Here is a 12,300-nt window from a genome sequence, read left to right as displayed (position 1 = left end):
ATCCTGAGTTAGTCCAAAAGCTGAACAATATTCATAAGCTTGACAGTTATTTATGCCTTTGATAAAAGAGACTCAAATTCAGAACTAGAGTTCAAAGAAAAGACTTCAGTGAAAGACTTTCATAAATTATAAAAGTAGGGATTCAGTCAGGTTTAATTTTAAAAATGGAATGTATCTCACATAAGGATCTTGTTAGAAATGTTATATCTATCTGGGCACTACAGGAGATGCACCGACCTACAACTCATGGGGTAAAGAGTGTACAGACAATTTTGATAAGGAGTTGAAGAATTCAAAAATAGTTTACAAAGAGAATCAGGAGGCAGAAGATGCTTCAAGAGGCAGGGTCCTCAGAAATTGTTCTGGAATGCTGGTTCACTTGTATCAATGTCATGTTCCTGGATAAGGGAGTAAGACAGAATTTTAGTATTTCAGTATGAAATGTGAACTCTGGTGTTTTGCACTTTAAGATTCTGAATCATTAATTGGGACACAGGTAATCTCTGGCTTGAAGGCTGAATCCAGCTGAAGGATCAAGTTTTCACTATCAGGACAGGGCTTTTGACTACTGCCCACCATCCACAAGGAGTGGGGAGCAAATACAGTTGAAGGCACCAATGCAAAGACCACACCAGACTACTTACCTTGGCCCTAGGGGCCTGTCTCTGCCCTGCCAGCAGCGTGAGTACTGTTGAGAACCTACCGGAGCCCCATCCCACATTTCAGTGCTCCAGCAGTTAAATCAACTCCCTTCTGGGTTCCCTTCATGCCATTTATCTCAGAGCACTGTAATTACCCATATAGTATTCCTGTCTCCCCCTACAGCACGTGGCTCAGAAAGAGACAGCAAAGGCCGCATTCATCTTGTTCACTACAACAGCCCCAACATCTAGCACCATGAGTACGAGCAGAGCCAGCCCCTGCCAGTAGAGGATCTAACCTTTCCACTCAGCATCTAAACTAAGCATGTACATACGTACGTATGTATGTAGAATGAATGGATGGCATATATACATATGCACACACCCACATCTATGTATATGAAAAATAGTCTCTTCTCTTTATACTGTTTTATAGCCCTTCCCCCCCGCAACCCCATTTACTATATCCTGAATGTCTTCCAAGTCCTTAAACATTCTTCTAAACATTTTTAATCTTATGGATATACCCTAGGTACTTAACCAGTTCCCTACTGATGAAGATTCTTCTTCTATTAAAACAATGCTACCCTGAGCATCCTGGTTGGTAAATCTATACACGTTCAGGATTATATTACTACAACAAATTCTGAGGATTAGAATTACCGTGTCAAAGGTATATACATTTTGGGGGCTTTTGAACAATATTATAAAACAGATCTCCAGAAAAGTGGGACAAATTTATTCTCCCATCAGGAGTATATAAATGCCCATTTACCAATAGTGGCTGAACATTTAATTTTAGAAATCTCATCAGGAGATAGACAAAATGAAGACCAGGCATAATTTTAAAGTCCTTGGTCCTCAGTCCAGAGAATGATGATTTCCGACATAAGGTGCTGACCACGTGGCGGCTTCTCTAACCTTTGCTCAGGTCTCTCTAACCACACGGGTTGACACCACTGCTATGCCACAAACATGCCAGGCAAAGCCCAGCCTCAGGGACTTTGCACAGGTCTTCCCTCTGTCTGGGACACTTGTCTCCCAGCTATCTGCATGGCGAAATCCCTGAACACCTTCAGGTCTTTGCTCCAATGTCACCTTTGTAGTGAGACCTACCCTAACCATCCTCCCTATTTAATACTGCCACATTCAGCACACTTGATCCCTGCCCTACCTTTTTTATACCATCATCTTGTAGCATACTATGTTTAGTCTACTGTCTAGCTCCTCCAGCTAGAACAGAAGTTCCATAAGTGCAGGGATCGTTGTCTGTTTTGTTTACTTAGTAGATGCTTAATAAATCCTTGTGGAATGAATGAACAAAACACGAGAAGTCCAGTTTAGGGAAGATACCAGTACTCGAAGGGCTCCCACTTCAGTGGGATTTCTAGGCTCTACCTGGTTCAATTTCTTGAACTCCACCACTTGGAAGAAGATGTGCTCAAGGATATGTTTGGCATCTTGTTGGTCCTTTGGTAGTTTATTGGTTACTCCAAGAATGTCACCACATTTTCTGACATAGAATTCCAGGTCTTCTTCAGTACCTAGGCACAGTTGGGGCAGTCAGATGAACCCTTATCTCCTGTCCTTCCCCAAATACAAACTTACTGTGGTTTAAGTATCCCCTCGTCAGATTCCTTTGCCTCTCAAGATCACTCACCTTTTCCTAGGGTAATGTGACCGCAGGACTTAAACAAACTAAAGAGATCTCTGATGTGCTGCTTTTATAAATTAGGACAAAAGTGTGACACTTCTAATTAGAATAAAGCTGGACTTGTTCTGACTCTACTACTCCCAGAGCCAGCATTCCTACATTACAAAGAACAGGAAGAACTAGTAGGAAATCAAATTACCATTCTCTGCAGCAAGGACCATTATGAGAGGGGCATATGGGTATTTTAAATAGCATTTATTACAGCAATATTATAGAAAAGGAAATTGAAGAAGAAAAAAAATCACTCATAATTCCATCCATAACATATCTCTGTGCAGCCATCCCCAGCAGCCCGATATCAAGGACGGATAGCTATTACAGCCCTTCTTACACTAGACTATAATTCCTTTCTTTGTTTCCCCTTCTGAATGTACATTTTTAAAAATTATAGAAATGTAAATTTTTATTAGAATATTCAAACCAAAATTCTCTTGCTCTAACTCTATCCTCACCAATACCACCTAAGGTAATTACTGCCATGTGCGCTTATGAATTTACATATGTGTAAACAATTGGGATCAAACTACAGTAGCTCTGTAAGTTGCTTTCATCATTTAACGAGGTACCATGGACATGTCATATGAAAGCTTAGGCTCTGTATCTTTCTTTTAACAGATGTATGTATAATATTTCACTGTATTTCATATTTTTTAAAAACGGATCCCTCTACTGATGGGGCATTAGACTACTGCCAGTTTTTTTAATGCTACAATTAATATATCTATAGCTATATTTTTTTGTTTCTTTCTACAAGGATTTCAATAGGATAAATTGCTAGAAACAGAAGTGCTGAATCAAAGCATCTGACTCTTCACAGGTCTGTTATTTCTACTGGACCAATCACTATGTCTTGCTAATTTTTGAGTCCTCAGCACCTCCCACAATGCCTGACACAGAAGACAGATGCAGTGAAGGTGCTTCACACTGAACTGTTTTCATTTTTGCATACTCCTTCCTGGTCTTTGGGCACATACAGATGTTTTTCACATAGTTAGGAACCTCCTGAACATGCAACTTTCTATCTTGCCTTTCTTCACTTAGGATTCTCACTTAAGTTCTATCAGTGTCACTTCCTGGACTTTGGAAACCTTTTTTATAATGACATGTTGTCCCATCAAATGAATGTGACATAATTTACTACCATTCCTCTGCTAGTGAACACTAAGTCCAATTGTTTAAATAATTTTTATTCCCAATCTTAAAAATAAATAACATAGCAGTCATCTGTGTACCTTCACTTATCTCCTTAGATTAGATTCCCAGGAATTTAATGCCTCAAAATGGATGGGTAATTTTATGCCCCTGAGCACATGTGTGCAGGCCCATTTGCTTTGCTGGAGGCAGGGTATCTCAGGAGGAGCAGTGAGCTCGGAGTCAGGAGAACCACTCACCATGCAGCTGTGTGGCTTGGGGCCTCATGTCCTCATCCACATGTCAAGGCGGGCACACATAACTCCTTCCAGGATCCCTTCCAGTTTGAAGTCTCTATAATTCTTTTGGCCCTGACTTAGGTTTCTTATTTAACTGCTCCTATGACCAATGACCTAGATCTGCTAAGCGGCAGCCAGGGTCAGAATCCATCCTCTGGTTACTCAGTAGGTCAGAACTAAGGACCTACAGGGATTAAAGCTGAGACCTTGGCTTCTGCTTTGCATGTTCTAAGTCACTGAATTAAGTGGCCCAAGAGAAATGATCGACATCACTTATGTGAAACAAACGGAAACTGTCATTTTATGTTGCCATTCATATTTTGTTCCCCCTGAACAAACTCTAGCTTTCTCTCATGGCAGATTTCAGAAGTTCACAATTAAGTAAAACTTACAAAAGAAAACAAACAAAAATTTGGCCAAACTTACACTTATTGGTAATCTGAGCAAGGCGGGCCTTCTCAGAAGAGAACGTCTCATCTAAGTCAAATAGCTCCAGCGGAGGAGGTGGTAATTCCCTGAAACTGGGAGGGAAAACCTAAAAGGAAATAAGGTCTTTCATGAAAGAACATATGCAAAGCCATAACTGGCAGTGATAAGATGGAAGGGAAATGAGAAGCCAACTCCCAGCTCTTCCCTGGGATGAACCACCCAAATGCCCATCACCTCCTCCTGCCCTAACCCATTAGACCATATCAAGCGAGATGACTAGCCCAATGTAAAAAAACAAGCAGAGCCAGCACTAAACTAAAACACCCCTAAACCGATCAAACTGACATACCAGTTCCCATTAACTTGTGCAAGGACGAAAGCTTGGGGCTGATTAGGCTTATTTGTTTTGAACGTTTCTCTGTACAATGTGTTTCTCATTTACCCATGAGTTCATTAGGGACAGAAATTGGGGAAGCAGATCTATAGATTCATGTAGAAAGTGCTAAACCTGGAGCCAGAATTCACAGGTATGAGCCAGTGGTGTGCTGAGAAATGTTGCACTATCAGCTTTCAAGACAAAACACACAGGTCTGCTCTGTAGCCTTTGTCGTTTTCTGCAATGTAAATACTCCCACCATGGCCCACTTCAAGCTACCAAAATGAAGCCAAGTAGTTCATAACATTCCAGAATGTGGTGGGATAGGATGGTTTTGAAGGTAAGGTGAGTTCCTGCTGGACTGGAATGTTGAAAGTAACTTGTGAACACCTGCCCCCCCCCCGGCCCAGGGCGCTATGAATCTGTGCCATGAACCTGAGCACCTGTTGCCTGGAAAGCTGCAGTACAAACCATTTCCTCCTTTTCACCAAGGACTTCTCCTCTCATATAGGCCCTCCAACTACACAAGATGGGAAATGCTTAACAGCCACCAAAGTCCACACCCTTGATCTCTCGGTTGGGAGCTACAGCCAGTGGAAGGCCTTACAGAATACTAATGGTCTGGTCCCTGCCTGTTCAGAGCCAGAGCAATGTGACTCTGTGAGAACTGCTGTAACATAAGGTGTACATATCCACATGCTTGGCGGAAGAACCCAGCTGATGGCCTAGTTGGCAAGGTAAGGGCAAGCACACCTACTCACCGCTGGCTGAAGGGCTGGCAGCGGCGTCTCAAACTGAGGCTGGATGAGCTGGAGAGGTTCATGTTTCACATTTAGCTGTTCGTGGGCCCTGTGTTAATAAGAAGACACAAAAGCAAGGATCAACATGAGACACTGTGGCAAAGCGCCATCTAACTGACCACTCTGTGCTCTTCTCCATCAAATCAGGTGGTTCAACACTTTTGTAGAAAAACACACAAAATGCATTGTTATAGGTAATATAATGATCCTTTTGTGAATCTTCTCTACTGTATCGTATGGCATTAACTATATTGAGAACTGAAAGGGAAAGTTCTTTCAAGTTTCATATCAGGATTCTCCTAAACAGGCTTTTTATTTTTACCCAGTGGACAATGTGGATCTTGTAACTCACTCTGTTTCCTTGTTTTTACAACCAAGAGACAGGAGTCAAATCTAAAGTCGGCTTCTGGCAACTGAACAGATCTGTACAGTGTACACTTCTTTCTTTCTTTCTTTTTAATTATTTATTTTTAGTAATCTCAACACGCAACATGGGGCTGAAGCTCACGACCCCGAGATCAAGAGTCACATGCTCTTCCGACCGAGCTGTCCCTGTAATATACACTCCTGTGTGCTCATTCACTCAGCAAATATTTACTGAATATGTACCAGACAGTTTTATACATCAGGAGAACAGCAATGGTGAAAACAAGAGACCAAGGCAGCCTCCTGAACTTACATTCTACATGAGGAGAGCCACACAAGAAACAAAACCTAAGATGCCAGGTATCAATATGTATTGAGAAGAAAAACAAACCAGGAGAGATGGACAGAGACAGGGAGGAGGCATGGGGTACAGCCTGTCAGAGAAGCCCTGAGTGAAAGGGAGGGAGAAGTCATGTACTTACTTTCACAAGTATCCCAGGAAGAGGCAAGAGCAAGGAGACCAGGAATAAGGGTGCGAGGGGTTTTCACAGGACCTTGGGGCAGCCAGCATGGGCACAGCAGGGGGACAGTGCTAGTGAGGAGTTCAGAGTCAAGTGCTGATCTTACCCCTGTGTTTCTTTTTGATTGTGGCTTCCCCTCTGCCTCCATTCTCTCAAACTTTGCTTTTATGCTTTTGTACTGTACATAATTTTGTAAGCGGGCTGAACTCCTCTGGGAATGAGGCATATTAAAATATACTCACCTAATTTAAACTATATACACATCTGTGACCTTTTAAAATTAAGCTGAACAAGCAAATACCAAAGGGTGTAGACAAAGTTCATGCCTGCTTCTGTGGATGGGTGATTTTGGAAAGGAAAGAGGTCTGTGACTGAAGAAAGGCGCTTAGCTGAGCTTATTTCCATCACCTCCTCACTATTCCCAGGTGCCTGGGGAGAAGCTTTCCTGGCAGTGCAGAAGATCCCTATGGAGAGAACAGAGCACCTGTTGCATGTCACATATGCCTGACCCTGTGGTAGGCACTTAAACTTATTTCACTTAATGCTCAAAACAACCCTGGACTGGGGGTATAATCTTTTACGAAAAGGAAGCAGAGGTATAGAGATGAAACAGCTTCCCAGGGTCACATGGTTAAGAAGGAACAAAGACAAGATTAGAACTCTGAGCTGGCCAATCCCTGCCAACCAGAGGCCCCAAGACTCAGTCTATACTGAAGGCAGAATGTCGTTAAGGGCAGTATCTAAGCTAAAGGTCCCACCACTGGCACACAAAGAATCCTGCTGCCAAGCCCTGGCCTCTGCCATCCCACCCATGATTTTCTGCTTTCTGTCCCTACATGCAGCCGGCTATACTGAAGCCCTGTGGGAACAATAAAACAAGTCCCATTGCCTCAACCCTTTCTCGCTCAGCTCACCGCCTACCCAAATCTTCCTCCACCTATTAGCCAAGGGCAAGCGCATTCTTGATGGGGGTGGGGGATGGGTGGAGAAACTAATCTTAAAACCAAGAAAACCTAATTCAGAAAGCTATTTCCAGAACACTCTGGCCTGACCTGTGGCACTGCGTTTTTATCACTCTGTGTCTCAGTCCCCAACCCATCAGCCCGTGAACTCAGAAGGCAGGGACTCCACAGTCTCTTCCTCACCCCCACAGACATTGATAAATAGCAGATGGACGAATGAAGTTACTACAGAGCAACATTCTACAGACTACATAAATATTTAAAGACTAATCGAATTTTTACCCAGAAAAAAAGACACTGCATTCAAAAGATGTTACTAGCAAATATGAGAATACCTAGGAGCACCATATGGAAACTGGCCTGTAACTACTGTCCTTTGCTATGGTATGAACGATAAATACAATTAAAAGAGACGTCCAAGCTCCAAAATATCTACAATACTTGACTCTGCTGGCACTAAAATAACATGGTTCCAGTCAAGCCTGCATTCAATGCCAAAGCACAGTCACAGTGGCCTGATCTAATAAACCGCATCAGGAGAGAAGCAGACCAAACTAAAGGCAGAAGCTAGATGGACTGTAACTGGCTGAAGGAGCAGCCCCAGGTGCCTTGTTATTCTGAGAACAGCAAAAACGGCAGAGGAGGAGCCATGGGCCCACCTCCAGATCACCCCCGCTTCCCTGTTCTTTTGCCTCCCTTGGCTTCCTGGGACTCCGCTGAGGCTCATGCTCCCTTGCCCCTCCAGCTGCTTTTCCCCAGCTTGTCAAAGGCCCTCCTCTTCTGCCTTGAAAGCCAGGGCAGCTGTGAAGCCCTGTCTCTAGCCCAATCCCCACTCCAGGGCTGCTCCTGAGGGTCCCCAGCCCCTCCCCCACTTCTCTACTCACCTTATCTAGGCCTCTTCATCATCTACACTTAACCCTGGTGGGTTGGCCTACACTCTTCACTGGGCAACCTCTCAGCGCCATCAGATGGAGGCAGAGCAGAACTTCTTTCTCTCTCCTCTCCCCACAGCATGAGCACTAGTCGCCTGCACCGCCCAGACCCTCAAGGGAGAAACCCCCGCCCCTGACCTCACCGTCATAGCCTTCCATGCACGGCCCGTGGCTCCTGATTCTTTCTTACCAAACACCACTTGGAACCACAGGAACTGCTCCCACCAGTCCTGCCAGTCAACCCTCCAGTCCGCTGTTAACAGTCTCCTAGCCGGTTTCTTCACTTCTACTTTTTCTGTTTTCCAATTAATTATACAAACTGCTGCAAGGCATCGTTTTGTCTGGTTTCAGAAAACACAGAGTCAATCAAGTTTCTCTCCTAGAGGTCTTTACTAGCATCCCATTCACAAATCTGGCCTTTGCCCTGAGCCTCAGGCTGTTTGCCTTGGCTTCTTATTTCAGTAATGGGCAGGGTGTCTCCTCAAGTGCGGGCTGGAGAACACAGAACAGATTGTTGCAGGGCACTTCAGAGGACCAAGTTTTCAACTATTAAGTTGGCCTTGTTCGAAGTCAAGGCTACATGCAGTTCAAAGGGCAATTAGGAATAAACTTCCTTACCTGGACACGCGTGCACGTGTGAACATGCGGGCTTTGCCCATAGAAGCTACATCGTTGCCCAGCTGTCTCTCTGAACATCCCTGCCAGCTCCTGAAGCCTCTTTACCCCTGACGGTGGAGCACCCAGCATCGTGCCAAGCAGACACAAGGCCCCCCAAAAATGTTTGTTGAAATAACCAATGCCTAGCTACAAGGGCCCCCCTTTCATAAGTCTTCCCTGCTCACTGCAGTGAGTCAAATTCTCCCGCTTCATTATGCCCATGGCCTCCAGGTTTATATTTCACATTTGACATTAATACAATAACTTCGCCTCACAGTCTCTGTCCGTCTCCTCCATAAAACCATTAACCTTGGACATAGTGCCTGGCACAGGAGGAGCTCAGTCAGTATTTGGGGAACTTGAACCTAAAGACAGCAGTAGGAAGTCAGACACTCAGCCTTTGGTTTATTCAGATGTAGACCCCATGTCAGGCCAAAGATGCTGAAGATGTTGGCCTCGGTCCCTGTCCCTGTCATTAGGAATGGACAACAATGACGAGCAGGCAACAGGGCAGGCAATCAAACAGGGGAAAGCCTTGGTCTGAAAGGCATTCAGGCTCCCACCTTGGGAGAAGACCTGACCCTCCCTAAACCAGTTTCCTCAGCTGGAAATCTGGCAAGTGATTCAGAGGACAAACGAAGTACGGTGTGGAAGTAACAATGTGGGGTGCCTGCAGGGCACCTCGCCTACCCTATTCAATTTACTGGGGGTTCCTGGGGTATGGGACTCTCCATGCTAAAACCAGAAGTCCCAGGCAAACCAGAACACGTTGGTCACCCTAAATGCCTGATATGGAGCCTCGAACACAACAGGCTACCGCAGTTTCCTCTCCATCTACCCCCACCCCAATTTTCCCAACTGTCTTTGTTGGCCTCATCACAGACCTGAGAACATGTTTTGCACACCACATAGGCCATGACCCTAACTCCTGTCCCCAGGCTCAGGTTTTCAAACCAAACACTCAGAATGGAGTGCAGGGCAGCTCTGAGAGCTACAGGTACTGACTTGATGACCTTGGGGAGGGAGGTGGTATCCAGCTGGTAAATGGACAGGTCGAAGAGGGTGGTAAAGTCTCTTGGGTTCTCATCGCCCTCCTGGAGACACACTCGAAGCCTCTCTGACAGGGTGGCTGTGTCGGGCAGCATCATGTAGTCGGAAATCTGAAAGCCACAAGAGGGTTCAAACAGCACAGTGGGAGTGAGAATTTCGCCTAAGTCCGCAGTATTTCTACTCTCTTACCAAGAGATTTCACTATTCCTGGTCACTAACAACTAAACCTTAAACAAACCACTTCATGTGGAAAGAGGAACAAAAGTCACTTGGCTAAACCCCAATGCTGGCTAAATCCAACTCTGTAATTCCTCACGCGGTACTGAACACAGGTGGAGAAACAAGCACACTGACTGGCCTCCTTTTAGTTTCATGATCACTGATCTTGAGTGGTCAGCAATCAACTGTATTGCTAATTTTTAAAACTAGGTGGTGGCGAATACAGTGTCTATATACCATTTGTGTAAAACAAGGGGAAAGGAGATACACGCACATATTTACTTATATGTGTATAAAATATCTCTGGAAGAACATACAAGAAACAGCTAAGACTGCTGTCACTGGGGAGGGGAACAAAGTGGTTGGACAAAGACAGGGGGGAAACTGTTCATTGTGTATGCTTTTGAATTCCAAACTGTGAATCTATTACCTACTCAAAAAGTACATTTAACTTTAAATAAATGCATGCTGGCAACAAGAAGTTTATTCCTAATTGCCCTCTGGGGTCCCCACAACAATGTGTTCTATATTCTCCAGGGCCAGCACGGGAGGAGACATGCCTGAGCATTACAGAAATAAGCCTAGACAAACAGGCTCACTTTTTCTATATACCAAGAGTCAAAAAACTCCTCTAATCTTCAAACTTTTTTTTTTTAGATAAGGAACAGGAGAGGAACATAAATAAATAACTGCTTTTCCCTGCAGTCTTTGTGTTAGAGGCTTCACCCCGCTAACAGGATGGGGATTGGAGGTGAGAGCAATCACAGAGGCACTGACCGCACCAGGACACGCACCTAAACGCAGCAGGAGGATGGGTAAGGGCCCAGCAATCCCAAAGGTCCTGAGGCTGGTTCGCATCTCTGCACAGAGACCTGCTACACAATCCTAGTTCAGGAAACTATCAAGGCCTTCGATGTCCAGGCAGAAACTAAGAGGACTCCCAAGATCACTGGTTTTCATGACTTCCTGGCAGATTTGGAGGTTAAAACTTGTCATGGAAATCCCCTCAGCTCTTTATTGAGCTACATTTTATTAAGTATCATTTGAAACTGAACTGTTATTTGGGTTTGAAACCCACTCCAACATAAGATTCGATCCGAAATCACAGAAGTTTGGATATTCAGAATTTCTTACTTTGCAGTGTTACTGGGTCCAGAATTTTACTTTCCAGAGCCTTACAACACAAAGGACATTTGCGCCAGGTCTCCCGTGCAGAACTACATGAAACCACGTGCTTTTAGAGAAAGGCCATGGCGACACCATCTTCCTCTGGTGCCCTATTGACATGGCCCTCCAGAACCAGTCCCATGTCATAGGCAGAGCACAGTGAACAAGAGAGCAGCAGAAAAGCGATGGGCTCCAGAATCAGCCTGACATGGACATTAGTAATGGCTAGCCAGAGATCAGTCTCGGCAGGGACCTTGAAGAACGTACTTACTTCCACTTCCTCAGCTAGGAAACAGGAATGACAGAAACTGAGTAAGAGCAAGGCGGCCGCACAGACCAGGAGCCGATGCGGCTGCTTCCCTGACCCCCCACACTAACTAGGACTGGCAGCTGACCAAGTCACAATCCACTCAAGACTTGGGTCCTGTGAGATCTGAAAAGTGAATTCCTGACTGTCCTCCAATTCTTTTCTTAGGGGGGTTTATATCACTTTTTGGGAGGAATTTAAACAAAATATCCATACATTTCATGTTTCCACATGAGGGAATATTTTAGACACAGGGCTCTCCTGTTTCCTAACCCAAGTCAACGACTGGGAGGCCACACCCTCAGCTGAGGGAGGAAGCAGGCAGTAGGCCACCATTTCTGACCATCTTCTCGCCCACTCCCTGCTACCTACCCACAGCCAGGAAATCATTTTCCTGACACTTCAGAGTTTAAGAAACAGAGAAGCAGGGTGCCTGGGTGGCTCAGTCAGTTGAGCGTCTCTTGATTTCAACTCGGGTTGTGGTCTCAAGATCCGCGTGGGCTCTGTGCTCAGCAGGGAGTCTGCTTGGGACTCTCTCTCTCCCTCTGCCCCTCCTGCCTGTGCAATCTCTCTCTCTCTCTGAGAATAAATAATAAATAAATGAATAATATGAATAATAAATCTTAGAAAAATAAATAAAGGAATGAATGAACAAATAAATCTTAGGAAGGAAGGAAGAAAGGAAGAGAAAGAGAGAAAAAAAAGAAAAGAAAGGAAGGAAGGAGGAAA

General features: G+C 44.7%; 1 protein-coding gene across 2 annotated transcripts in view; it reads right to left on the bottom strand.

The window, feature by feature from the left end:
- Positions 1-122: 122 nt before the first annotated feature.
- Positions 123-12,300, bottom strand: part of IFT52 (intraflagellar transport 52) — a 33,520-nt gene continuing 21,342 nt past the window's right edge. For both annotated transcript variants that reach the window (XM_035006350.1, XM_035006351.1), the window contains 5 exons: positions 9,834-9,988; positions 5,352-5,439; positions 4,212-4,320; positions 2,040-2,185; positions 123-398 (listed from right to left, as the gene is read on the bottom strand). In XM_035006350.1, coding sequence (XP_034862241.1) covers positions 351-398; positions 2,040-2,185; positions 4,212-4,320; positions 5,352-5,439; positions 9,834-9,988 — 546 coding nt within the window. In that variant the 3' untranslated portion in view covers positions 123-350. The remainder of the gene's footprint in view (positions 399-2,039; positions 2,186-4,211; positions 4,321-5,351; positions 5,440-9,833; positions 9,989-12,300) is intronic.

Source organism: Mirounga leonina, unplaced genomic scaffold (genome assembly GCF_011800145.1).
Source record: "Mirounga leonina isolate KUSES-001 unplaced genomic scaffold, KU_Mleo_1.0 Mir_150, whole genome shotgun sequence".
Classification (NCBI taxonomy): Eukaryota; Metazoa; Chordata; class Mammalia; order Carnivora; family Phocidae; genus Mirounga; species Mirounga leonina.
The sequence above is the reverse complement of the archived record's forward strand: the minus strand, read 5'-3'. Positions and strand labels throughout refer to the sequence as shown.